The sequence below is a fragment of the Meles meles genome, chromosome 1 (genome assembly GCF_922984935.1).
Source record: "Meles meles chromosome 1, mMelMel3.1 paternal haplotype, whole genome shotgun sequence".
Classification (NCBI taxonomy): Eukaryota; Metazoa; Chordata; class Mammalia; order Carnivora; family Mustelidae; genus Meles; species Meles meles.
This window is the reverse complement of record NC_060066.1, coordinates 49,434,756-49,461,334: the sequence shown is the minus strand read 5'-3', so window position 1 is coordinate 49,461,334 and position 26,579 is coordinate 49,434,756. Positions and strand designations below refer to the sequence as shown.

General features: G+C 37.7%; 1 protein-coding gene across 1 annotated transcript in view; it reads right to left on the bottom strand.

Annotated features, from left to right (window-relative positions):
* The window catches only part of CNGB3 (cyclic nucleotide gated channel subunit beta 3), a 150,759-nt gene that overhangs the window by 11,578 nt on the left and 112,602 nt on the right, over nt 1-26,579 (bottom strand). Inside the window, exons 15-16 of the mRNA XM_046001534.1 lie at nt 18,008-18,091; nt 11,370-11,488 (exon numbers count right to left, since the gene is read on the bottom strand). Coding sequence (XP_045857490.1) covers nt 11,370-11,488; nt 18,008-18,091 — 203 coding nt within the window. The remainder of the gene's footprint in view (nt 1-11,369; nt 11,489-18,007; nt 18,092-26,579) is intronic.

The following is a 26,579-nucleotide window of genomic DNA, read 5'->3' as shown; positions in this document are numbered from 1 at the left end:
GGTCTTGATAATAGAGTTGAATTGGCTTCAGAGGAAGTGGACGAACAATGAAGAATCTAGGTAAAAATTCTAAGGATATGGAGAGGAAAAAAGAATAACAGGTACATTTTTTTCTGCGCTCTGTTTATCTATATGCTTTCACGTGCTCAGGAGAATTCTCTGTAATTGATACTCTGGTTAGAAATTACCATATCAGGGCACCTGGGTGGCTCAGTGGGTTAGGCCGCTGCCTTCAGCTCAGGTCATGATCTCAGGGTCCTGGGATCGAGTCCCGCATCGGGCTCTCCGCTCAGTGGAGAGCCTGCTTCCCTTCCTCTCTCTCTGCCTGCCTCTCTTGTGATTTCTCTCTGTCAAATAAATAAATAAAATCTTTAAAAAAAAAAATTACCATATCAAACAAACTATATAGTAGCTTACTAAAAGTTTCTTTGGAGTCAAAATAGCTAACAATAACATATATTAATGACCATGTCTATCTGCTGATGTGAGTTCTTACCTATACCTACTGACTTAATAACTGAGTTCTGGAATCAGTAAGTGACTTACTGAAAAACAAATACTATGAGTTTCATTGTTGAAATTCAAATGTAAAGCTGGAGCTGACTAATTAAGAGACGTTTTCTTTACACTTGAATTCTAGTGCTGCCAGTGAAGGCATTGGTATTATTATTATTATGTTTTAAGATTTTGTTTATTTATTTGACAAACAGAGATTACAAGTAGGCAGAGAGGCAGGCAGAGAGAGAGGAGGAAGCAGGCTCCCTGCTGAGCAGAGAGCCCGAGGCAGGGCTTGTTCCCAGAACCCTGGGATCATGACCTGAGCCGAAGGCAGAGGCTTTAACCCACTGAGCCACCCAGGTGCCCCACTGGTATTATTTTAATGACACATACTTACTTGCCCATGGACAATAGAAAAAATAAGGGAGGAAGCCCGTGAGGCTGGTATAACAAGCTATGCCGAAGTCTGACTGTCAGAATCTTGACCCCCTCCCTGCTGTTCCAAATGGTGGTAAGGAACTTTGATCTTCATAGAATTAGAGACATTGGACAAAGTTACTTTAGGAGGTGTCTTTAGGATATTTGGATGCATGTTTTAATAATGGTACTGATAATATAGTTGTTTACAGGAATACTGTGAAACTAAGATGAGGTGTGCTTTTTGCTCTAAGCAAAAAGTGCTGCACAACCAAGGAGATGGCCTACAAAAGGATATAGTGAAAATATAAATACATATTTTTAACACAGGTAGTGTTTACAGGTTAGATATAGGAAAAAATAAAAATAAAGAATTTTCTTTCTCAATATTAATAAAAATATCTTACCCTTGCTCATGTTTCTAATGAATCTACTTTTTCTGTCTTTAGGAAGAGGGGTTAAGGGCAGCTTTTGGAGGCATGGGGGTTTGGGGGCACCGGGTTGGGAGGCAGAAAGGGATAATTGAATTATTCTGATAAAGTGTAAGAATATGGAATTAAAATGATCTGAAGAACTAGAAGTATTCTTTGGTACTCTCATTTTAAAAACTGAGTGTTCCGGAGAAATAGGCAAACATGGTATAGAGGGGGAAAAGGTTTAAAGTTATTTTTCAGAATTTTTGGGCTTTTCACTATGATACAAGGTAAATCTCAAAAAAGCATTCTCAGAGTGGGTGATTTGACCAATAAAACTGACGTGAATTTAAATATTTTCAATATTTAAATTTAAATACATTAGAATACATCAAAATACATAAGAATACATAAGAATATCTATCTAAAATACCTAAGAATACATCAAAATGCCTAAATTCTACTTAATAACATGCTATATATGATGTGAAAAGGATGATGAAAAAGAAAGAAAAATGGAAGGTAAATTAATGATCACATTTATAAAAATAAATAGGTCCATAGAAAATTAATTCATTTAGAAAATATTTATTGCAGACCTATTATTTTCCAGGCACTATTTAGAGAAATGCAAATTAAAACAACTTATTAAAATGCAAAACCAATGAGAATAATAAAGTAAAGCCAGTGATGTTAGGGAAAAATAGCTATATGTGCATGCTGTATTGTAAATTGATTTAATTTTTCTGGAAAACAATCTCCCCATATAATACGAGAGTTATAGAAATGTTTCTACCTTTTGACCTAGTTATTTCACTTTTGGGAATAAACCTAAAAGAAATAAAAGCAAAGTAATTTTATAAAGATAAACACAGCAGTGCTATTCTTAATAATAAAAACTGACTAAAAGGGCACATGGCTGAATATGCATATTCATGACAAAAATGAATGTGTATTAGTACATTTGCAAAGATAGAAAGATAATTACATTCACTTATTTATTTATTCATTTATTTATTGAATAGCTTTTTATTAGCCACTATATGGGCCAGGCACTGCCCTCAGGGCTGGGAATTGAGTGCAGAACAAACCAAATGTGGTGTCTGCTACTGTCCTTGGAAACCTGTGCCTCTGGGCAAAATAGAAAAATGTAGCTTCTCTGGGCATCTGCAGTCCTGTGGGTGCAAATCTGGGCCAGAAAAATGCTCCCATTTGCAAAGTAAAGCGTAACTGTGCATGAAGAAGAGCACAATAGCAGAGATCATGACTCAGGAGAGGAATATGGTCCCTCACTGGTCATCTTGATGCACAGCACAATGGAACAGCCATACACAATAGTCCTGGTGCCCACAAATTAGTGAGAAGAAAAGACATCAAAGAAATAAATGCACCAGAAGGGCCTAATTACAAGGATAAGTTCTCAGAAAGAAAGGAATATTGTCTGACCAGAGCATATAGCAAGTCCCAGAGAACTGGGAGGTCCCTATAGTGGAGAATACAGGAAGTTCTGAAAGAAGCTGAGATTAAGTAAAGGAGATGGGAAAGTGTCCAGACAGAGGTAACAGCATGTGTGAAAAACTCCCCAAGGCCATATGTCATGTGGCATATTCAGGGAACTGAAGCCTGAATTAAAGAGAGCGCGCGAGTGGGATGCAATGTGAGTAGAGAGGTGAGCAGTGGCTAGCTTCTGTAGAACCTTGTAGGCCAGAATAAGAACTTTGTTCTTATCCCTAAAAACAGTGTAAAAGCATCAAATTGTTTTAAGCAGAAGTGGCGGGGCTGGGGGGACACAGTCATATCTGTGTTTCCCAACGATCCCTCAGGCTGTAGAGTGGAGACTGGACTGCAGAAGATGTAGATATTGGAGTAGGAAAAGCAGAGTAGGACATCGCAGTTGTCCAGTGAGAAGTGGAGGTGGGTTGGACCAAAGCAGGAGCATTGGAGATGGTAAGATGTAAATGACAGGAGATTTATCAAGGAGGTAAGACTGATAGGTCTCAGAGGTACACTGGCCATGTAGGGTGAGTAGAAGGAGGTATTAAGCATGCCTTTTTTTTTTCCTCCAGTAAAAATGTTAAAGTTAACAATTTAAAGAGTTTGGTATTTGTTTCCTAGAGTTGCTTTAACAAATTGCCACAAAACCGGTAGCTTACAATAGAAAGACATTCTCTCACAATTCTGGAGGTCGAAGTCCAAAATTGAGGTGTTGGGGAGGCTGGGCTTCCTCCAAATAATCTAGGTAAGAATCTTTTCTTGCCCCTTTCAGCTTCTGGTGTCTCCAGGAATTCCCTGGCTCTAGCTACATAATTCCAATTTCTGCCTCAGTCTTCAGAGGGTCTTTCCCTCTTTCCCCTGTGTCTGTGAGTCTTTCCTCTTCTGTCTCATGTGAGGATGCTTGTCATTCGACATAGGGCTCATCCAGATAATTAAGAATGATCTTGTCTCTGAGATCCTTAACTTAATTACATCTGTAAAGAGCCTTTTTTGTTTTTGTTTTTGCTTTTTTTCCAAGTAAGGTTACATTTTACATTCATGGGTTCCAGGGATTAGGGCATGGATATATCTTTGTGGGGGCCACCATGCAACCACTATAGGCATTACGTGAAAAATCATTTACATATCCTACAGAAGGGACTACCAGCATTGGCCTTTGTGCACACATTATTGTCTGCATGTGTCATTTGAGGAACACTGAAATGTCTTCCTTCAGTTCCCAAATAAGCTCAAGTAATTGCCAAATCCAAGGGATACACTGGTCATTTTGAACCCTTGTACTCCTTAACATCCTGTGTATACTCCATCTTTGGATGTAATCCATACATTTCATCACCTGGTATTGGAATCTTTCGTTTCCTTGTCTCATCTGTTTGTAAGGCTCTTCAGGGAACCAATTGTTTCTTGTTGCCCATCCTTGTTTACCATGTCATGCATGGTTTTCTTTGAGACACTTCACATTATGCTGTAAGGGGTCCTGGATATAACTTTCAGTTGTTTTTATAAATCACAATGAATTAATTAACTAAAAATTACTGAATATGGGCACCTGGGTGGCTCAGTGGGTTAAGCCTCTGCCTTCAGCTCAGGTCATGGTCTCAGGGTCCTGGGATTGAGGCCCACATCGGGCTCTCGGCTCAGCAGGGAGCCTGCTTCCTCTCTGCCTGCCTCTCTGCCTACTTGTGATCTCTCTCTCTGTCAAATAAATAAATAAAATCTTTAAAAAAATAAATAAAATTTACTGAATATACCTACAAATTATTTTTGAAAGGAAGTGGGATATAAATGAAAATCAATATTTATTTATAGTTTTTCAATTCCAGTTTTATTGAGAAACAATTGACATGAGTCACTGTATAAATTTAGGCCATACTTCATGATGAGTTGATTTACCTATATCATACAGTGGTGACTCAGTTGGTTTAACTAACATTCATCTGCTCATATAAGTACAATAAAAAAGAAAGAAAAAAGGAAAACAGGAAAAAAGTTTTCTTGTGATGGGAGCTCTTAGGAATTATTCCTAACTTTCCTATCTATCATACAACGGCATTAGCTATAGTCATCATGTTGTAAATTACAACTCTAGTACCTATTTATCTTATAACTGGAAGTTTGGGAGTGCCTGTGTGGCTCAGTCAGTTAAGCATCTGCTTTTGGCTCAGGTCATGATCCCAGGGTCCTGGGATCAAAGTCCCACATTGGGCTCCCTGCTCCATGGGGAGACTGCATCTCCCTCTCCCTCTGCTTACAGCTCTGCCTACTTGTGCTCTCTATCTCTTGGACAAATACATAAATAAATAAAATCTTAACTGGAAGTTTGCACCTTTTGACCAGCATCCTCCAATTCCCCTCTCCCCACCTTCTGTCTCTGGTAACCACAAGCCTTTTTAATGAATATTTTCTTTCTTTCATTTTTCCTTTTTTTTAGAGTCTACATAAAATTGAAATCATACAATATTTTCCTTTCTCTATCTGATCTATTTCACCTAGCATAATGCCTTCAAGGTCCATCCATATTGTTGCAAATTGCAGGATTTCTTATGGCTGAATTATATTCATATACATATATGGGTATTCATACATATTTGAATACAACTTTTTTAAAAAAATTTTTATTTATTTGACAGACAGAGATCACAAGTAGGCAGAGAGTGAGGCAGAGAGAGAGAGAGAGGAGGAAGTAGGCTCCCTGCTGAGCAGAGAGCCTGATGTGGGGCTCGATCCCAGGACCCTGGGACCATGACCTGAGCCGAAGGCAGAGGCTTTAACCCACTGAGACACCCAGGCACCTTGAATACAACTTTAAAAAAAAATTATTTGTTTATTTGAGAGAGAAAGAGAGCACAAGCAGGGAGAGTGACAGAGGGACCTGAATCAGGTCCCCCCACATCCAGATGTGAGGCTAGAGCCCAGGACTCTGGGATCATGACTTGAGCTGAAGGAAGATGCTTAACTGACTGAGCCACCCAGGTGCCCCTGAATACAGCTTCTTTATCCATTTATGCACCAGTAGATACTTAGGTTATTTCCATGTCTTGGCTATTGTAAATAATGATGCTATGAACATGGGTTTGCAGATATCTTTTTTTTGTGTAGCTATATTCATATTAAACAAAATAGACTCTAAGTTAAAAATGGTAAAGGGAGACAAAGAAGGTCATAATATAATGATAAAGGGTTAATGTATCAAGATATCATGGTGTCCCATAATTCCTGTAGGCCTTTTTCACTTTTTTAATTCTTTTTTCTCTTTGCTCCTCTGGGTAATTTCGTAAGTCCCATCTTACAGATCACTGATTCTTTTGTGTGGTTGAATTTAGTTTTTAAACTATCTATTGAATTCTTCAGTTCAATTACGTGCTTTTCAACTCTTGCATTTACATTATATATATATATTCATTATTCTATTTCTTTGTTTGAACTTTTTAAAAGATTTTATTTTTAAGTAATCTCTATACCCAGTGTGGGACTTGAACTCACAACCTTGAGACCCAGAGTCACACATTCCACCAACTGAACCAGCCGGGCACGTTGACCATAGGATTATTTTTGAGGGCTCCAAAGTTTTCCATTTAAAAACTACAAAACAATTTAGGGTATTTAATGTCCTTTTGGTGGGCATTTAGAAAGGTTCTAGAGTTTTTTTTTTTTTTTAAGATTTTTATTTATTTATTTGTCAGAGAGAGGGGGAGAGGGAGAGAGGACAAGTAGGGTGAGCAGCAGGCAGAGAGAGAAGTAGCCTCCCTGCTGCACAGGGAGCCCAATGTAGGACTGCATCCTGGGACCCTGGGATCACGACCTGAGCTGAAGGCAGATGCTTAACTGATGGAGCCAGAGGAGGCATCCTGAAATGTTCTAGTTTTTGTTAATGCAGAGATGACTATTACTTCTTCTTCTTCTTTTTTTTTTTTTTTTGATGACTATTACTTCTTATTCAATGTAACCAACTGAGGTCAAGTTGAGAAAGGGGCATAGACCTAGTGCAGTGAGACCAGGGAGAGACATAGGAAGTCCAGGGGTCTCAAGAACTTTTGATGACACAACCCCACACGTCTTTGGTTGAACTTCTTATTTTGTCAATGCATAAAAAAGGTTATTTTGAATCCTTTGTTTGACAGTTTATAGATCTTTATTTCTTTAGGGTCAGTTATTAGAGCTTTATTAATTTCCTTTGGTGTAGTCATATCTGCCTTCATGATTCTTGATTTTTTTTTTACATTATTATCTACACGTTTGAATAATTAGACTTTACAGGTTTGCTTTGACAGACACAGTGCTTCACCAGTCAGTTCAGTTTGGGTTTCTGGGTGATTGCTTGTATGTCCTTGGGCAGATATAGCCTGCTATTACAGTCAATTTTTATGTGATGCAACTGTTCAAATTCTAAGGATGGACATGGGGGATTGTGCCATTGGCTGAGAATAGCTGGATAGGACTGCTGGCTTGGTTTTCTATCCAAATGAGGCTGGAGGACAGGATCCATGGTTTCCTGGATTCTCTGGTGAGTCTTACTAGATGGTCTAGACTGGGTACAGTATTCAGTAGTAGATGGGGCTATAAGTGAGCTTCCCTGATGTAGAAGGGCAGCAGGATTGAACCCAGCTTATTGCTTGGGGACCTGAATCAGGCCAGAGTATGTACTGAATTCCTTGGTCAGGTGAGGACACTGATTTTTCTCTTTGGATGGGGGAAGTTGTGGGCTGTACTCTCTGTTCAAGTGCCACTGTACATAGGGCAGTTGAATGGGCTATGTAGCCTCCTATGTACTCTGGTTAGTTTCCTTAGTTGGATAAGCTAAAGGTTGTAGTCAGCGAAGAGTATAAATTAGATTCCCTACCTGGGCACAGTGGGAAAAGCAGCTTTAAAGCAGGTAAAGCTCATTGTTTGCTAACTCAAGCCAATCGGCACTCCAAGTTCCCTGAGTGAACAGGGCCACTGGCTTTGCTGTCTGGCTACCTCGATTGAGTGGCTTCAGTGCCATTGGGCCAGCATAGTTTCTAGAAGTTGTCTCCAGCCCTTACAGGTCAGATGGGGCCAGAAGGCACTCACAGGAGTTAGGGCTATGTCTTAGCTCGCTTGCCTGCATGGGAGGGAAAGGGACTGCTTTAGGTTATTCTAAATTTCCCAAGTGGGTTCTGTAGTTGAAAAGCCTCTTTTAGCCTTGCATATGAATTGATCCCTCTGCTTGTGCATATCATGGGAATGCTCGATGCCCAGTACTGGCTTTTCTGGGACCATTCAGCTCTGCCTGCCTGCCTCTTGGCTTGAGTGCTGCTGGACCACATTGATTCCAGCAGTTGTTACTAGCCCTTCTGGTCAGATGGGGCTCAAAACCTTTCCATAGTGGGTGGGACTGGTTTAGCTCCTTGCCTGAATGAGGGAAAATGGGGCTCTAAGGTCTGCAAACCTTGTTTGAAGATCAGAATCAGAGGATTCCACACCCTGCTGAGTTCCCTGGTGAGTGCATTCCTGGTTTGGTTCTGCAAAGCTGCTGGTTGGAATTACTACTTGGGCATGGCATGTATGAACTTAGTCTGTCAAGATCCACTTGCTGGATATTGCAAGCCTCTCCTCTCTTCTCCATCATAGTCAGGTTCCCAGTGGTTGAGACACAGGTTCTCCTGCAATCATTGCGGTGAAAGATCAGGGTATGGGGTTCCACAATGCTTGGGGGATGGTTGTCCCCTTTGGGTTCTCTTTTCACACTGGAGAAACTGGAGGTTCAGGGGAGACCTCTGTATGATGCTATGCTGGCCTTGGGGAGGGGCAATGCACTGTGTAGTTACTTCTCTTACCCTTTTTTTAAAAAAAATTATTTATTTGAGAGAAAGAGTGAGAGAGAGAGGGAAAAGCAGACTCCCCACTGAGCAGGGTACCTGATGTGGGACTAGATCCTGGGAATCCAGGATCATGACCTCAGCTGAAGGCAGTTGCTTAACCAACTGAACCACCCAGCTACCCCTTCCCTTCTAATGCAGTCTTTTGGTCTCTGTGGTGCAGGTGGTGCTCTAGCCTCACCCACATGTTGTAGGATTCTCTCAGTAGTGTTTTGTTTTCTAATAGTTGTAATTGTGCTTGTGAAGAGGAGCAAAGTGAGGAAGAACTTATGTTGCTTACTGTATCAGCTTACTCTATTATTTTTATGTAACTGCTGGTGACATAAAGATGAAAAGTTCTAGTTCTTATATTTTAATAGCTTCATCTGTCGGGAAGATCCATCTGAACAAATTAAGTATAAATCAGTGGTAACTACTATAATAAAGTTATGAATAAAATAGTATGGAAGCAGAGAATAAGGAGCCTCTAGTTGTTTGGGGGGTGATTAGAGGTGGCTTCAAAGGTGACCCATGAATTGAGTCCTGAAGAGTGAGTAGATATTTTCCAGGGGGAGGATATTCCAAAGAAATATGAAACCAGCAAGAAGTTCTATTGAAATCATAATAACGATACCAATGGTAGAAGTTCAGATGTGTTTCAAAAATGGTGAGAAGCAGAAGGAGAATAGGAAGCGGTTAAATTTTTTTGGTGAATAAGACTTGGCACTTAGTGTAGGGGCACCTGGGTGGCTCAGTGGGTTAAAGCCTCTGCCTTCGGCTCAGGTCATGATCCCAGGATTCTGGGATCGAGCCCCGCATCCGGCTCTCTGCTCAGCAGGGAGCCTGCTTCTCCCTCTCTCTGCCTCTCTGCCTAGTTGTGATCTCTGTCTCTCAAATAAATAAATAAAAATCTTAAAAAAAAAAAAGACTTGGCACTTAGTGTATGTGCAAGTAAAACAATGGAGTCAAAACTACTACAAAACCATCCTTTGGTAGACCCTAGGTCTCTATTAAAAATGGGGTGTCTGTACTCTTCAGATATTAATTGGAAGTGTGGTCTGGGTTTTCTCCATGAAAGGCTGTAAGTCTATATTTTAGTCAGGATTTTGCTCTTTTAGATTACTATATAATGTCTTTTTTTTCTTCTTTTTTCCCTCAGAAAAAAGAACCTTTTTAAAAAAGCTAAATGATAATGTTGGATATAGATCATTTTAACAAAGGTCACAGCATTTTTGAGTAGTAAACATGATCACCAGATCTTTCCAGTATCTAGATGTTTGGCAGTCATGCTTCCATCACTGGAGTAAATAACTAGAGCTCCAGGGGCATATGACAGCTGTGGGCCTACGAAGCCTGTGGGCATCTGGGAAGAGCCAGATGCATCCTGTTTCTCCTCAATGATAGCCAAGAAGAGAATCAAGGCAAAAATTCCCTTTTGCTTGAATCAGCCAGACTACTGAGCAATTATAGAGCTTGCCTGGTCTACTGGCTTCAATTTGGCCTTAGAAACCAAAAGGTAATAGGAGATTTATTTGAGAAGTTACTGTCAAGAATCTAAGATTCTTTTCAACTGCAGCTCAGCAGCACCTGGATACTATTCCTAGAATATTTCCTCCTGTGATGATAGTATCAGCAATTAACATACTTGTATTTATAAAGCTTTATTCTTCAGGGAGTACTCAACCCTTGGGAGAGATCAGCTAATTAATTTCTTTGATGTTTCAGATTAGACTGTTGCATGTTTTACGACCTTGAAGATTACAGTGGTTATTAAGTCACTAAAATATTAAATCACTTTTACAAGGATTCCTAGTAAGGAAGCAATAGAAAATAGGCAACTAACTAAAATCTTGAACATTCTGAGAAGTGTTTCCAGCACTGCCCTCACAGGACCCTCACAGGAGTGTCCATTCTATTTTAAGCAAGGAGAAAAAAAATAAAAAAAGGGAGGCCACGTTATCAACAGAGATGTAACGTGCTTCAACATTCTCAGGAAATCTCTTATACTAATATGAAGTCATCTGAAATCTCTGGAACCCTGAAGACAATTTTTTATCAGCTATGAAATTGTTATGTCAGTAATTGCCTGACAGTACACACTTCTCTTCCCCTTCAGAGCCAGCATCTTAGTTCAAGACTCCATCATCTTTCACTTGAACAACCACAACTGACTTTTAATTGGTTTCCTCTATTTTATACTTGCTCTTCTACTGTCTCTTCTCCACAAAGTTGTTGGAGTGGTTGTTTAAAGTCATAGTTCAAATTGTATCACTTTTGCCTAAAATCCTCCACTGGTATCCATTTGTATTTAGAATAAAATAAAAATTCCATACCATGGCCTAGAAGACCTATAAAATCTGGTTGCTACTCACCTCCTTGGCCTACTCAAAACTGCTCTGTTAGCCTGAAGTTTAAGTTTTCTAACAATTAACTCTCCCAACCTCTTGTTTCATCATTGACTCACTCACATATATACATATTCAACATATACTTAGTATCTACCTTCTGCCAGGCACTGACTAGGTCCTGGCACTAAGGAGATGAATGAGCTAGGTCTCTGGGGGAAGGAGGGATAAACAGAAATGTGAAAATCCTTATTTTGCCAATGCTCTCAGAACAACCAAACCTTTGTCAAATTTGAGCAGGAACCTTAGTAATTTTATGACCTAAGATTTTTCTTTCATGACAAATAATAGACTTTAATACTTATGATGTATCTTTTAGCTACCTGATTTCTCCAAACACTGCTCCAGCTTTCAAAGTAACCAGAACCTGAGTACCATCAGAGCCTCCAAGAACTTGGACTTCACCTTGCTTGATGATATACATTTCCTTGCCAATTTCTCCCTGTATGCCAAATATAAAGAGGAAACGGTAGTTACTTAACTCTTGACAATTATGCCCCCAAATTAAGAAATATAAAAAGATCCAGAGGAATAAATATAAATAAAAAAAGCAAGAAATATCAATGTAAAAGTGATTAAGACTTGAGGTAGTCATGGATATTGGTTGGACCTATCACATGAAAGGAGGTTAGTAGGAAAGTGATACTTCCCAATATGGAAGCATTGTATGCCACTACTAGACAGGTAAGCACTGTATGGCACCACTGGCCAGGTAAAGATGTTTCAGTCAGCACACAGTCTCAGGGACAAGCACAGGTAGAGGAAATAACTGGTTGTAACCATAGTCACCCAGGCTTTGTGGTCAGTGCTATGCTTAGAAGAAGGTGCTTGGTGTTTAAAAAGAGCATGGACTATAGTCTTTCAAAGGTCAACTCCACTCTTCTGCCTATAATACTGAAGTCTGAATTTTGTAATTGGAGCACAGGAGACCTTTAAACTATTATTCTTGTTCCATATTGAAAATAAGTGTTAATGCATCAGGTTGTTTTACTCAGTTTTGCTTATCTCCGGGGGCTCTCTTTTGCTTATCTCTGGGGACTCTTGGAGCCAGGGCAATGATGCTTGTTCAAGCCCTGAGAACTAAACTCCTGGAATGTTCACAGAGTCACTGGTTAATAGTGTTATTCTGTATGCCTGGGGCAGTGTAGCAGGATGTACCAGGCTGTCAACATTGTTTAGTGTAAACACAAAGATTTATTATGTGTATTTGGTATCTGGTTTGGAGTCTAAATCATGGATGGTCATGTAGCTATGTGACCAGCACCATTTAACAACTTTTGACCTCAAGACTCTGATGGGTTTTCCTAGGTGGAGACATTTTGTCTTTGTCTTTAGGTCTACAGCAGGAGAGAAAAATGTATCCTTACGATCCTCTCAGAAGTAGGACCTAGAAAGCCTGTACCTGATTTTTCTAGTCTTTGCCTATGTGTAACGTTTTCTTCCTGTTCTTACACTGTATGCTTTGCTATAATAAATCTTAAGCCACGAATATAACTTTTTTGTTGAATCATGCAAATCACCAAACTAATGGGTTATTGTGGGCCTCTTTGAATATCTCTTCTCACTCCAAAATCCAGAAAGAATAAATATGTCTTATAAGAGAACTAAATTGCAATTGGGTCAAGAAAAGCTGTTAAATTCTAAATAAGCTGGTTTGCATAATACTAGGCAAACTATTTGGATAATAACACCTATAAGTCTTAGTGAATTGGGTCTTGATCACCCTGAGGTATAAAATAATAGCATGAACACAGTGAATTTACTTACTTGGTTCAGGAGGGGACTGGGTTATTTGAATTCACTAAATATTCCTGTTAGCCATATTCTCAAAAGATTAGAATACATTAAAATTAACTCAGGATTAAACAGTGTTGATTATAGTTTATGCTCTGTGATGGCTGAGACAATGTTTACTTTGTTTCAGTGTTGAGCATAGGGCTTATGATATAGGCATTCATTTATGAATGAGGTAAATAGAGTTTAACCATTTTCTGTGAAGTTTTAAGATCCTTTAGTACCAAGGTTTGTTTTCATTCCACCCTCCCTTTTAAAAAAGATTTATTTATTTTAGAGAGAGAGAGAGAGAGAGAGTGTGAGCACAAGTCAGGGGAGGAGCAGAGGGAGAAACTCTCAAGCAGACACCTCACTGACTGGAGAGCCCCAAATGGACTTGATCTCATGACCCATGGGATCATGACTTGAGCCAAAATAAAGAGTGAGATGCTCAACCAACTGAGCCACCCAGGCATCCCAGTTGTTTCCCTTTCCTGAATATTAATTCTTGTCATATTAAATTTTAAATTTAAAAATTTCAGATTCTATTTCTTAGTTAACATCTGTGACATTGAATTTCTCATTTTATCTTCCTATTACCTTTATGAGGAAGGTAAAGTAAGCACTATTATTTCCATTTTACAGAAAGAAAAATAAAGGCACAAATCAGCATGGTTGACTAACCAAAACTCCGTGACTGTAATTAGAAGCAAAAGGAAGCCTAGAATGCGCATCTCCTAAGTGTGCAAAGCAAATATTTTTAAATTTTGCATTGTGCAGAATATTAAGCATGTATTTATTCTCAAACATAGATCAGAGTAGAAATTCTAAGACAGATGGATCTTATTACAATTATTTCCATAATATCAATGTTAATAACATCTAACATTTGCATAGTACTTTAAAAAATCATAATAATATCTAATATTTACATTACTCCTTATTTTAATACTTGCATTTCCTCTATCAGAACATGCTACTTTATAATTGCAAAACATTTTCAGGGATCTTAATGCATTTAATTCTTGCAAAAATCCCAGTGAGGTCAAAGATATTTAAAAATTGGTAGTAGAGGCTTGAAAAGTTCAGTGTCTTGAGCAGATTTGCAAGGTTGGCAGATGATAGCATTAGAACTAGCAGGACATATGTCACCTGACTCTGTAGAATACATACAGATAGAGCAAACCTAATGATAAATCCAGTGTCAACACCAATCTCTAACAAACCAATAAAATAATGATGAATTATTTTTAAAAAAGGAAAAGTGTCTGAATATAAGTTTTCCAAGAGATACTCCAGGAAGTAATGAGTACTACAAGGGTATATTCCTTATTCTTTTCATGAAGTAATTCTCCGGGAACTAGAATGATTTTTCGAAGGCAGTTATTACATCTGACCGGAGGTAGAAGTACATAATGGGCACTTATATATAGTTCAGCACTTTTAATTATTTTTTAATGATCATTTCAGTAATTTTCCAAGGAGATCTGGCATAATCAACGAACCAAAACTTCCATGATTTCTTGCATATTTCTAGGCTAATTTAAGCCTTTCCTGCAAGTTTAATTAGCATTCAAATGGAGTAGACATTCCTCAGAGAACAAGGTTCTGACAGCATGTGCAAAATTAAGACCAAACCAGGCTTCTGTGGTTGGATTATGTACTAATTTGGAGAAAGTGTACAAATGCAAGAGCCTCATGCAGAGTGAGGTAACCCTTAGTGAGAGAGCACTTCAAATTTTCAGGGTTCCTGTTTAGAAGGATATATTCTTCAGAAGGGGCATTCAACTTAATTCTGCAATTAATTCTGGGAAAATTCCCAAGTTTTCTTCGAAATGGTTCAAACTTTGCACTCAGTATATCTGGGAGTCATCTTGAAGATTAGGCAGGTCAGCAAACTTCATCCTGAACCCTGACATTCCTTCAATTATTAAGGCAAATACCAATAGAATATGAGTTTTTTCCCTTCCTGTTTCCTACAGTGATTTGTGGAAATGATAAGCAAAAACAAAGTTGAATTTAACAACTTTTCATCTCTATCAATATCTACTATGAATTGAATCCTCCTCTTTTAAAAGTAAAAGCATAGCAATGTGGCAGGTAGTCTCATGCGTTCTCATTTCTGCTATTTCTCCTACTTATTCCTTCCTTTCCTCACTTGTGTTCACTGATCTGTTTTTATTATTGAGTGCTGGAGGTATGTGAAGAAGAAATTAGAAATGAGAAGGCTGTATCTACTCTGCATTTCACACTTTATTAAGCAAATTTGCACTGCTTAGGGGCATGGGTGCTAAAGTTTCTATGAGTTATCTCAATTTCCAGTCCCTGCTGTTACTGGAACAAATTGAAAGGCCATTTTGGTGCATTAAGGCCATGTCATTCCAAATCTAACACTGCCCTAAAGGGTCTTTAAAATGAGCTGTGGTTTGTATTTCCCATTTCAGTGAAAATGATTTCATATCACCAACCTGCCTACTTTTAACTTGGACTAATTTTTGTGGGATTGCATATTCTTGGTTTCTATTATGTTAAAATCTCTCCTCCATTTTTCCTCCTCTACCTCTGATAGCTCCTCCTTTGATACTTCTTCCTTGACCTCCTCCATAAATAATGGTATTTTCCAAAGTTATGGCCTTGGCCCTCTTCTTTTATCTTTCTTAAGCTTCTAATGAAGTTTGTTTTCATATGTTTGTTCCCAAGATTTAACTCTAGTTCTATCCTCTCTCACAAACTAGACTGATTTCTATCTGTGCACCAGGTATCTCTACCCAGATGCCTTGAAATATCTTCTACTCTTAACTTTGTTTTACACCATCATTCCTGTTGATCACTTGCTTCCATTCAGTAAATATGCCAAGCTCTGTCCTACTTCATGGCTCCAAGCTTTCATTTAAAATGCTGTCCTCTCCACCTTATTACTAAAGAATATTTCACTTTATATTTTATAAAGGTTATGGCTGACAACCTCCCCCTTTCTCAACCCTCAAATCTAAATAAGTACTGTTGCACCACATGCATCCCTAGTGAATTCCATTTTTATAGAAGTTAACATATTTTGGAGTTTATGTATTTATTTAACTTCACTTGTTTATTGTTTGTCTCTTCCATCAGGCCAGTGATTCTCAACTTTGGCTGCATTTTAGATTGTCTGGGAGCTTTTTTTTTTTTTTTAAAGATTTTATTTATTTATTTGACAGAGAGAGATCACAAGTAGATAGAGAGGCTGGTAGAGGGAGAGAGAGGGAAGCAGGCTCCCTGCCGAGCAGAGAGCCCGATGCGGGACTCGATCCAGGACCCCGAGATCATGACCTGAGCTGAAGGCAGTGGCTTAACCCACTGAGCCACCCAGGCGCCCCTGTCTGGGAGCTTTTAAAAAAATCTTGATATGTGAGCTCCACCCTAACCCACTGAAATGCTGGGGATGCAGTCCAGACTTCTAATGTCAGGTGATTTTGATGTATACTGTGAATTGAATACCCTTGAACTAGACTGTAAACCCTTGGAGGACAAGAACCATGTTTTTTTGCTCACTGCTGATTATACCCAGTACTCAACACAGTGTCTGGACATAGTACTCAAAAATATTGACTTTTTAAAATAAATAATACTAGAATGTTCTAACTTTGGACTTACTGTAGTTTTCTGAACTTCCTCTGCAGGGAGTTTCTCTCTGCCTTAGCTCGTGCTAATTCTTTCCTCTATCTGAAATGCCGGCTACTTCTTTTTCTTGGTTCATGTAAATTCATTTTTTTGACTCTTTTTCTTTTTTTAAAGTAGCCCCCCCATGCTCAGCTCAATATGGGGCTTGAACCCACCAACTTGAGATCAACACCTGAGCTGAGATCAAGAGTTGGACATTTAACTGACTGAGCCACCCAAGTGACCCCATGTAAATTCATTCTTTAAGACTTGCCTTGAATACCATCTTCTCCAGGAAGTCTTGTTAGTACCCCAGAGGGACAAGTGTCCTTACTCTGTGTCTTTTAACAGTTTGGGTTTATGTCTACCATAGGACCTAACACATTATTTTGGAATGATATAGGTGCTATTACTTGCTTGTGAACCCTCAGGGTTTTGGATCATTTCTCATTCTTTAAATAGCTCATCTTCCTCTACTTTTTATTCTGATTATTTTTTTTTTAATTTTTTACTTTTATTTTTATTTAGATTTTATTTATTTGTCAGAGAGAGAGAGAGAGGAACACAAACAGAGGCAGCAACAGGCAGAGGGAGAAGCAGGCTCCCCGCTGAGCAAGGAGCCCAATGTTGGACTGATCCCAGGACTCTGGGATCATGACCTGAGCTGAAGGCAGATGCTTAACTGACTGAGCCACCCAGGCGTCCCTTTTTATTCTGATTATTACTTCATTACTGAATTAGTTTCCCAAGATATAAAACCCAAAGTCAGCATTCCTTCTCTCCTCCCTTAAGCTAGACCTCAGAGATGTGCAAAAATGTTCATTGTAGATTTATTTTATAATAGCAAACATTTGAAAATTGATTATATTTATAGATTTTAATATTATGCAGCTTTAAAAATAAGGTGGTAGAAGATACTGAATATTAAATAAAATGTAATTATGATATATAGTTATATGATAAAAAATAAATACAATTTTATGAAACAAACTATCCATCAATCAGTATAAAAGATGGATTGCAATATATGAGTAGTGATTATTTCTGAGTGGTGAAATTTTTGTCTTTATGCCTTTTATGTGTTTTCCATTTTAAAAATAATGAGCATGTATTACTTTTGTAATCATAAAAATTACAGTAAAATTGGAAAGAATGTGGCATTAATTATCCACTAATTGGGTGAGCTAAATCGAGGTAACTGATAGCTTGCTGAAGATATAAAAAGGGCAGAACCACCTTTCACTTCTGTAACTTTTTTCTCCACTTTAAATATTTGGCATTAATAGGGTGTGATAATTGATGATTTACATTTATACAAAGCAACTTTTCAGACTTCCCACAGTTATATCCTATAGGTAATGAAATCCATATTGTCTTGTTCCAGTTTGAACTTAGAGTAGATTATTCTTTTATAAAACCCTATATCATAATTATTTCTATACTATGGAATTCACCCTGGAAATTCTGTTTAAACTATGCTCTTGACCTATATCTGAACTTAAATGTATGTATTTACTAGTTGTGCATTCAAAAGATAGCATGCACTCACCTTTTTGCAGACAAAGTCACCAGGTAAATAAACAATGGATTTCAATCTTAGCAACATGTCATAAATCATCTGTGTATCACAACCCTAAGGAAAAAAAATAACAGAGAAAAATAACTTTTATACAGCTACAAAGACAACATTCCAATAATTTTAAAATGACATGAAAATAAGTAGTAATAAAAGTTGTCTGTGTTAACACTAAAATATTAATTGCCAATGGATATGGGCTTGTTTTGACCCAAAATTTAGGAAGAAACCCAAACAAACCTATAGTGTGAATGCGAGACTTTGGATCCTAGTCAGATTTTTTTTTTTTAAGATTTTATTTATTTATTTATTTATTTATTAGAAAGAGAAACGGTGAGAGAGAGCATGAAAGGGGAGAAGGTCAGAGGGAGAAGCAGACCCCAGGTGGAGCTGGGAGCCTGATGCCAGACTTGATCCCAGGACTCCGGGATCATGACCTGAGCTGAAGGCAGTCGCTCAACCAACCGAGCCACCCAGGTTCCCCAGATTTGGGTTTTAATCCTGTCTCCACTACCTATTACTACAGAACATTTTCTAATCTGTTAAGGGAGAGTTAAAAGAGTACATTTCATAATGGTAAAAATTTTACTCATGTTAAACTTGATATAATGTTTAATTAATGATTGCTATTAATGCTTATGATAACATAATAGTGATAAGAATTATTGGTATTAAGACTGACCTGAGCAAAATAAAAATCTGAACACTTTTCTTTTTCATAACATCTTTCATACAGTTGTTTGGTATTATTATTTAACTTTCCAAACTTGTCTGTCTTTCTTTACCAACTTATTTATCTTCTTAAAGGCAGAGTAACTGTACATAATGGATACAACAGCAATATCTATTGAATGAATGATGTTCATATCCACTTTAATAGTGTAAGAAACACATTTGACTTGTTAGAATATATGTGTATATTTGTGTTGTACACAGAGAATTATAATTTATCTCTATGATAGGCTAAAGAAAAATTGATAGATGTTTCAAAAATATTACTTTATGTAGTGGTTTGGAATCTTTTGCTTTCACCAAATATTTTAATTTTTTATCTGTCAGAACTACTAGCATGTAGCTGCTTTCCTTTTGTGGTTGGTCCTTCCCATCCCTTGGGGAATTATTATTTTGTGGAGAACTAATCATAGTCAGGAGCAGAGGAAGGAGGAGGAGACGTAAAGGGAGCGCTCCCAATTTGTGGATTGGATAATCATTCTTTCGGCAATCACCAGTTTTCCGTAATGATTTCAGTAGCAAACACTTGACCTAGATCCATCTGAAATTTAGACTTCAGGGTTGCTTGACTGATAAGGAACGTTAATAATTTACGATTGAAGTATCTTCATGTAGCCATTGGTAAGGAGCACTCAAATGAACTTAAAGTCAGAATTTTAAAAAATTTATGTGAGAAAATGTAGCTTTTGGTTATCCAGGATAGAAAAAAAAAAAGGCCAAGGCTGACAGGAATACCTTCTTAATACAGCCCAACAAATACTGATGAAAAGCTGTTATGAGCAAGCCTTTGTACATGCCCTTGGAGCTATGAAAGATGAAAGAAAGTAAGCTAGTTGGGATGATATTTTAAGTAAACAGAAAAGCTGTAATTGGTGGTAGAAGTGAATCATGTCATAAGACATTCCAGTTAAATATCCATAAAACTTTTAAGAGGTGGGGCAGTTACTACTTCCTGGGAGTGGGGACAGGAGAGAGGGGAAAGCACCAAGAATTTGCTCATGTGAATAACACAATTTGAGTTTGTTCAAGATGGTATGATTTGTATTTGCAAAAACACAGAAAGATTCTTTTAGGTGAAGGAAAATTTACCTTTTCTTTCCTTGTTATGTATTTGTTTTGTGCAAGGTGTACAATTTTTATTTATATCTGTTTTATTCTTACTGTGTCTCATAGGTTATCATATTTGCTAAAGAAAATGACAAACATTAATTTCTTTCTGAAAGTTGTGGTTATTTTGTTTTTAGTAAAAATTCTATAAATATATAGCTCATGTGCCTGATTTCTTTTTCTTTTCTTTTCTTTCTTTTTGATCTTATTTATTTATTTTAGAGACGGGGGAGAGAGAGTGGGAATGAACAAGAAGACACCTGGGCTGAGGGCAGAGCTGGATTTGGGGCTCAGTCTCATGACCTTGAGATCATGATCCTAGCCAAAATCAGGAGTGGCATGCTTAACTGACTGAGCCACCCAGGTACCCCATCATGTACCTGATTTCTTTTCTTTTCTTTTTTTAAATTTAAATTCAATTAGCCAACTTATAGTACATGGTTAGTTTCAGAATATAGTGTTCAGTAGTTTATGAGTTGCGTAAAACACCCATTGCTTATCACATCATGTGCCCTCCTTAATGCCTGTCACCGAATTACCCCATCCTCCCACCCACCTCCTCTCCAGCAACCCTCAGTTTTTTTCTCTCCTGGTTTTTCTCCCTCTCTGATGACTTCCTATTCAGTTTTCCCTCCCTTCCCCTATGGTCCTCTGCCCTGTTTCTAGTATTTCACATATGAGTGAAATCAAATGTAATTGTCTTTCTCAGACTGACAAATTTTGCTCAGCATAATACCCTCCAGTTCCATCCACGTTGATGTAAATGGTAAATGTTCCCTCTTTCTGATGGCTGATATTCCAGTGCCTGATTTCTCTTAAAGCTGTAATTGGTTTGGAGTAATTTCATTTTGGAAATTGGTGTTCTGATCACTTAGAACTCTTAGAAAAAACACAAACACACTTTGGATTTATCATAGGATCTCCCTCACTAAAGCAAGTTCATGTTCTTGATGTCTTAGAGAAAATTCATTAGAAATATACTTGGAAGTTCCATTCAAGAAACGTAAAAAAAAAAAAAAAAAGAAATATACTTGGAAGTTCTTAAGCATAAACACGTTTGAAATATCATTATGATGAAGCTAACTCTCAATCACTCATATCCATGGTGAAGAATAACACTGTAGATAATCAGAAACAGAAGACTGAAAAAACCCACTTACATTTGTGCAATTTGATTTTTTTGGCATTAATTTTTACAATCCTAGTTATAATTTGTAGGCCGAAATAAACTTTTCATTCTTTGAACAATTCCTATCGCAATGAACTTTGATGAAAATTTCCAACTGTATTAAATTGTACTCATAGGAGTTATTAATGATTTTAAATGTTTTCCTATGAGCATGATTCTTGTTCTATAAATACGCAGAGATGTGTGTGGCAGTACTGTTTTTAGTACTGAAAAAATTGGAAACAACATAATGTCAATCTGTGGACAGATAAAAATGTTGAATAATTGTAGGTTGGAATACCATAGAGTGATTAAAATAAATGAATCAGACTTTTCTTTGTATATAGATATGATTGAACTCGACAAAAAATTGAGCTGCACACAAAAGCAAGTGTAGAATACAATCAATATAACTCTAGCTATGAAAACACTACACAAAATAGTCATTGATGTCTGTATAGATATAAAGTAAAATTGTAAAAATGAGGACTGGAAGGATACCCTTGAAATCATCTTAGTGGTCCCTTCTGGGGAAGGTGGGAGACTAGAACTGGAGAGAAGAACTGATGAGATGTCAGCTTGACTTTTATTAATTTTCATGAAAATGAAGTAAAACACATATCTCAAGATTGTTTGTAGGAACAGAATGCCATTTGAGGAGGAACACATTTCATCTTTTCTCTTCTCCCTTCAGGTTAGCTCACTGGCAGAAAGCACTAATAAAGGAAACCCAATTCATGGAAGTGTTAGACCAAACTAGGAGAGAAGCTCTAAAATAGATAAGCAAACAATTATTGCTTTCCTCAGTAGAAATGTGCAAGTGCCTACATGAATAACTTCTAGCTTATAGCTTGGATTTCCTCAGAGAAAAACATCTGAACTGTTATAAGTATGAATTTTTATTAACACATTTGCATAGAGTGTGTATCAATTTATGTAAATGGCACATAGCAGCTGTATGTAATAAAAACTTACAGTTTAAGTTTTACCGATTAAGTGATTCTGTCCCCTAATTGTTTTATGGACAGGTGCCATTGGCTTTGGGGCAGCTGTGACCGAGAACTAGGTCCTTCTCATCCGTACTTAGGGTTAGTGAATGCCGTTTGCATTATGAAGTTGTTATAGTTTGTGTCTGACAACAATTATCTCCACCCCCTACCCCTCGGAAATGATTATTTTCTTGAGATACACTTTGTTCCACTATTGTGTGATTAAAAAGAATTACATCCCAGGACTAGTGTTTTTTCTTTATAATGCAGCTCCATTTCTTTTGTAGAGGCCATTAGGAAATATTCTGATTTACAGAAGGTCAGAGCTCAGTCATTGTTTCATAAATGTCCTTTTTAAAAATAAAGTGAGAGTGCCTGCACCAGTATCAACATTAACATTATATTAATAATATTTGTATTAAATTTTGCTATTTTCTTATCTTTACCTGTTTGATTCTTTCAAACTTCCTGTGATGCCTGGCACTAAATAATATATTATCACTCCTGGTTTTTAGATGAGGGAATGGAAGCTCAGGAGGTCTATTGACTACTTCCTTAAGGTCACACATGCAATAGATGCCAGAGAAAGGGAATCACCAAAGTGTATGTGTTGTTGTTGTCTTTTAAATCTACATTTGGAGCAACTGAGGGTAAGACCTGTGTATTATTCACTTCTGTACCCTCAGTAGTGGGTACAGAAGTGTTTGGGGCACGCTAGGCACTAGGTAAATATGTGGTGATGTATAAAATGAAGTTGTTAGATATTATTCCGTTTTCAACAATGGGAAATTCAGTGCTATATAAATGTATATTACAGATTTGAACAAAGATTCTGGTGATTTTAAAAGAAATAGAGAAATTTTATTTTACTTTTTATTATTATTTTTAGAGATTTATTTATTCATTTTAGAGAGAAAGAGAGTGCATGAGAGCTGGGGGAGTGGCAGAGAGAGAGAATGCTAAGCAGACTCTTTCCTAAGTGCAGACACCTAATGTGGGGGCTGGGGGGCCTCCATTCCACAGCCCATGAGATCATGACCTGAGCCAAAACCAAGAGTCAGAAGCTCAGCCAACTGAGCCATCCATGTACCCCTCTATTTTTATTTAATTCAAAACATAGCATATAAATTAGATGGTGCTTCCTGTACTTAGAAAGTTCTTTTAATAAGGCTAAGCTCTGAGCACAACTGAAAAGCAGGTAAAATTTATTTTTGGAATGACTACCTTCTTAGTCCTGTAGGATTTCTCCAGTTCTATGTTTATTTCTGCTTAAATTTTTTGAAACAGAATTTAAGATAGTCCCGGTAACTTATAATTCACTGTGACTTCAGGTGTCCCTCAAGTATGAACGATAGTCTTTGGGGATTTTCCCAACTTACCCTTACTTATTATAAAAGGAAGTGTCTTATCCCATCTTAAACTTCATTCCTGTTAAGGAAGTGATGGGTGATATGTGTAGAACAGAGAATTCGGAATCCAGGTGCCCATGCCACTGACTTTTCCGTCATGGTAGCTATGGGGAGCAGCAAAGTCAAATGTGATAAATTACTTGCATGTTACTATGCCATAACTTATTGAGTTCTAAGTGATGTTGGGCCCAACTCTATTCTCAATATTTACAAACACTAGTAAAAGTCATTTCCATCAAGATTTCCTTGAGAACTGACAATAATTCTATTTTTCTGTGAGCTTCAGTATCACATAGTTGAAGTGGGAAGTCACACCCTTGTGGATGAATCTAATCCATCTTGAAAATAGGTTCGAGCAGGGCCATTTGAAGGACCTGATTTTACCACTGTAGAAACTCCAGTGTGACTGAACCAGTTTTATCTTCCAGTTAGTAATATGGTAATAATAAATACAGAATTTACTGTGTGGCAGGGGTTGATAGAAACACTTTATATGTTTTGAGTCACATAATCACAACACAACCAAACTAAATATTATTATTTAGAATTTCTCTGCCTTATTGGGAGGCACTGGAGAGCAGAGACTCTGTGGGTGTCATATCTGGAGTGCCTCACGCTTTAGGCAGAGTAACTGTTCAGGGCGTGTCGTTGAATGGAGTTCATCTGGGTCAGAAACTCATTGTTCAAGATACTTTAAAAACTCTAGCAACAGAATCTTATTACTGATACCACCAGGGCAAAAATAAAGTTAATAAAAATGGAATGTAGTTAAGTCTTACTGTAATGCTCTGATTTGAAACCCTTCAGAGAAAATATGTGACGGCACATCTGATTAGGGTGTTACTACTGGGGGATTGGGTGTGACTAGTAGAAATCAATTGGAATGGAAATCACGTCATTTCCATTCCATTCCTGACTCAGTTTGTCACACACATAGTTTGTCACCCCCACCCTGCCTCTTTCCTACCACTGAAGTCAAAACTTTTCAGGTTTCATTTGCCACATAATCACAATGAGTCACAGGTCCCAGTGAGGTGTCCTGTTTTGGATCTGTTCTGAATTTTTACTAGAGCAGCAAATAGTGAGAAACATTGTGCTTTCCTTGGCAGTCTGGTGGTGCCTACATTCTCATTTTGGTATCTCTGGATCCCTGGTTTCCTACTGTTAAGCTCTTTTTGTTTCTAAAGGATGAGATTTAAGATTCTGGCCACTAGGTGGCGGAATAGAACTTTGATTAAATTCTCTCCCATTTCTGGCAATTTAGTTGTAGAAGCAAAATGCAATTTCCCTAGCACTTGATTTGATAAACGATATTTAAAAATCGAAATCAAAATAATAGATCATCAGAAAGTAGAGAAAGCTTCTCAGCTTTATAGAAATGAATTGTTCCTTATTAGCTTAATACTTGCGTTTGGGCTATAACAACATGCAGTTTGCAAAGAAGAGCCATTTTTTTGGAAAAATTAAAAAAAAATGTTATAATATAACTATTCATCTTGAAGCTCTTTGGAAGCTCTGATAACCCCATGTAGAAGCAGCAAATCTTACTAATTAACCACAATTGATTGAAGCAAAGTTTTAGTAAAATCCTATGATTCTAATTCTACTTGCTTTGACAGAGGGAAAAAAAAAACACACATGAGATTGAGGGTCTTTTCTTAGTAAGAAAATAGCAAAGTGTGTGTGAATTTAGGCTTCTGGGTGTGAAACTGATGTGCTAGTACTAATTCTGTGAAAATTCCTAAAGAATGGCCTTGAGCTAGCATTGTTTTTTTTTTTTTTTTTTAAGATTTTATTTATTTATCTGTCAGAGAGAGATCACAAGTTGGCAGAGAGGCAGGCAGAGAGAGAGAGAGAGGGAAGCAGGCTCCCCGCTGAGCAGAGAGCCGGACACGGGACTCGATCCCAGGACCCTGAGATCATGACCTGAGCCGAAGGCAGCGGCTTAACCCACTGAGCCACCCAGGCGCCCTAGCATTGTTTTTTTGACCCTAGGAAAACTTTCTGGTTCCTCGACATCTTATCATTTATCCAGATAGGATGGTGGGGAACTGAAAAATAGCATTGTAGAGTGGTTAAGTTCATTGACTGTGGAGTAAGAAAAGCCTGTGCTCAAACCCTGTTCCACTGCTTTGAGATCTATGGCCTTAGTCAAGTAAGTAATTTGCACTTTGTGTAAAATGGGAATACTAATAAAACTTTTGTTAGAGGTTTGCTGTGAGAATTAATTAAGAGAATGTATTGAAGCAGATAATACAGTGTAGTACATAGTGACAATAATAATAAACAGCAGCTATTATTTTTGAGAAGACGCATGTATCAATTTTCAAATTTGGCATTAGCAATCTCTTGGTTTCTTACTTTTGACTTAATTATATTCCCTACAGCTCTGACAGTGCTTGGGGGCGGTGATGGTTAATTTTGTGTCAACTTGGCTAGGCTACAGCCTTCTTAGATATTTAGCCAAACAGGGGTGGGAGGTTGGGGGAACAGGTGGTGGGTAATGGAGAGGGCACGTTTTGCATGGAGCACTGGGTGTGGTGCAAAAAGAATGAATACTGTTACGCTGAAAAAATAAATAAAATGAGAAAAAAAAATAAGATATTTAGCCAAACATAAGTCTAAATGTTACTGTGAAGGTATTTTTTTTAGTTGAGGTTAATACTTAAGTTATTATACTTTGAGAAAAGTGTGGAAACACTCCATTATGTAGGTGGGCCTTATTAAATCAGTTGAAGGCCTGAAGAGGAAAAAAAATCCCAGAAGTTCTCTGAGGAAGGAAGAATTGTTTGCACACTGCCTTTCGATTTGAGCTGCAACATTAACTCTTCTTAGGGTTGCCAGCCTGCAGGCTTGCCCTGCAGGTTTTGAACTTGCCTGCTCTGATAATTATATTAGCCAATTTCTTAAAACAAATATTTCTTTCTCTCTATATATGTGCCTATCTTACTGGTTGGTTCTATTTCTCCGGACTATCTTGACTAACATAGAGGTCGTATAAGAATTGGGTATAATGGGGCGCCTGGGTAGCTCAGTGGGTTAAAGCCTCTGCCTTTGGCTCAGGTCATGATCCCAGGTCTTGTGATCGAGCCCCACATCAGGCTCTTTGCTCGATGGGAAGCCTGCTTCCTCCTTTCTCT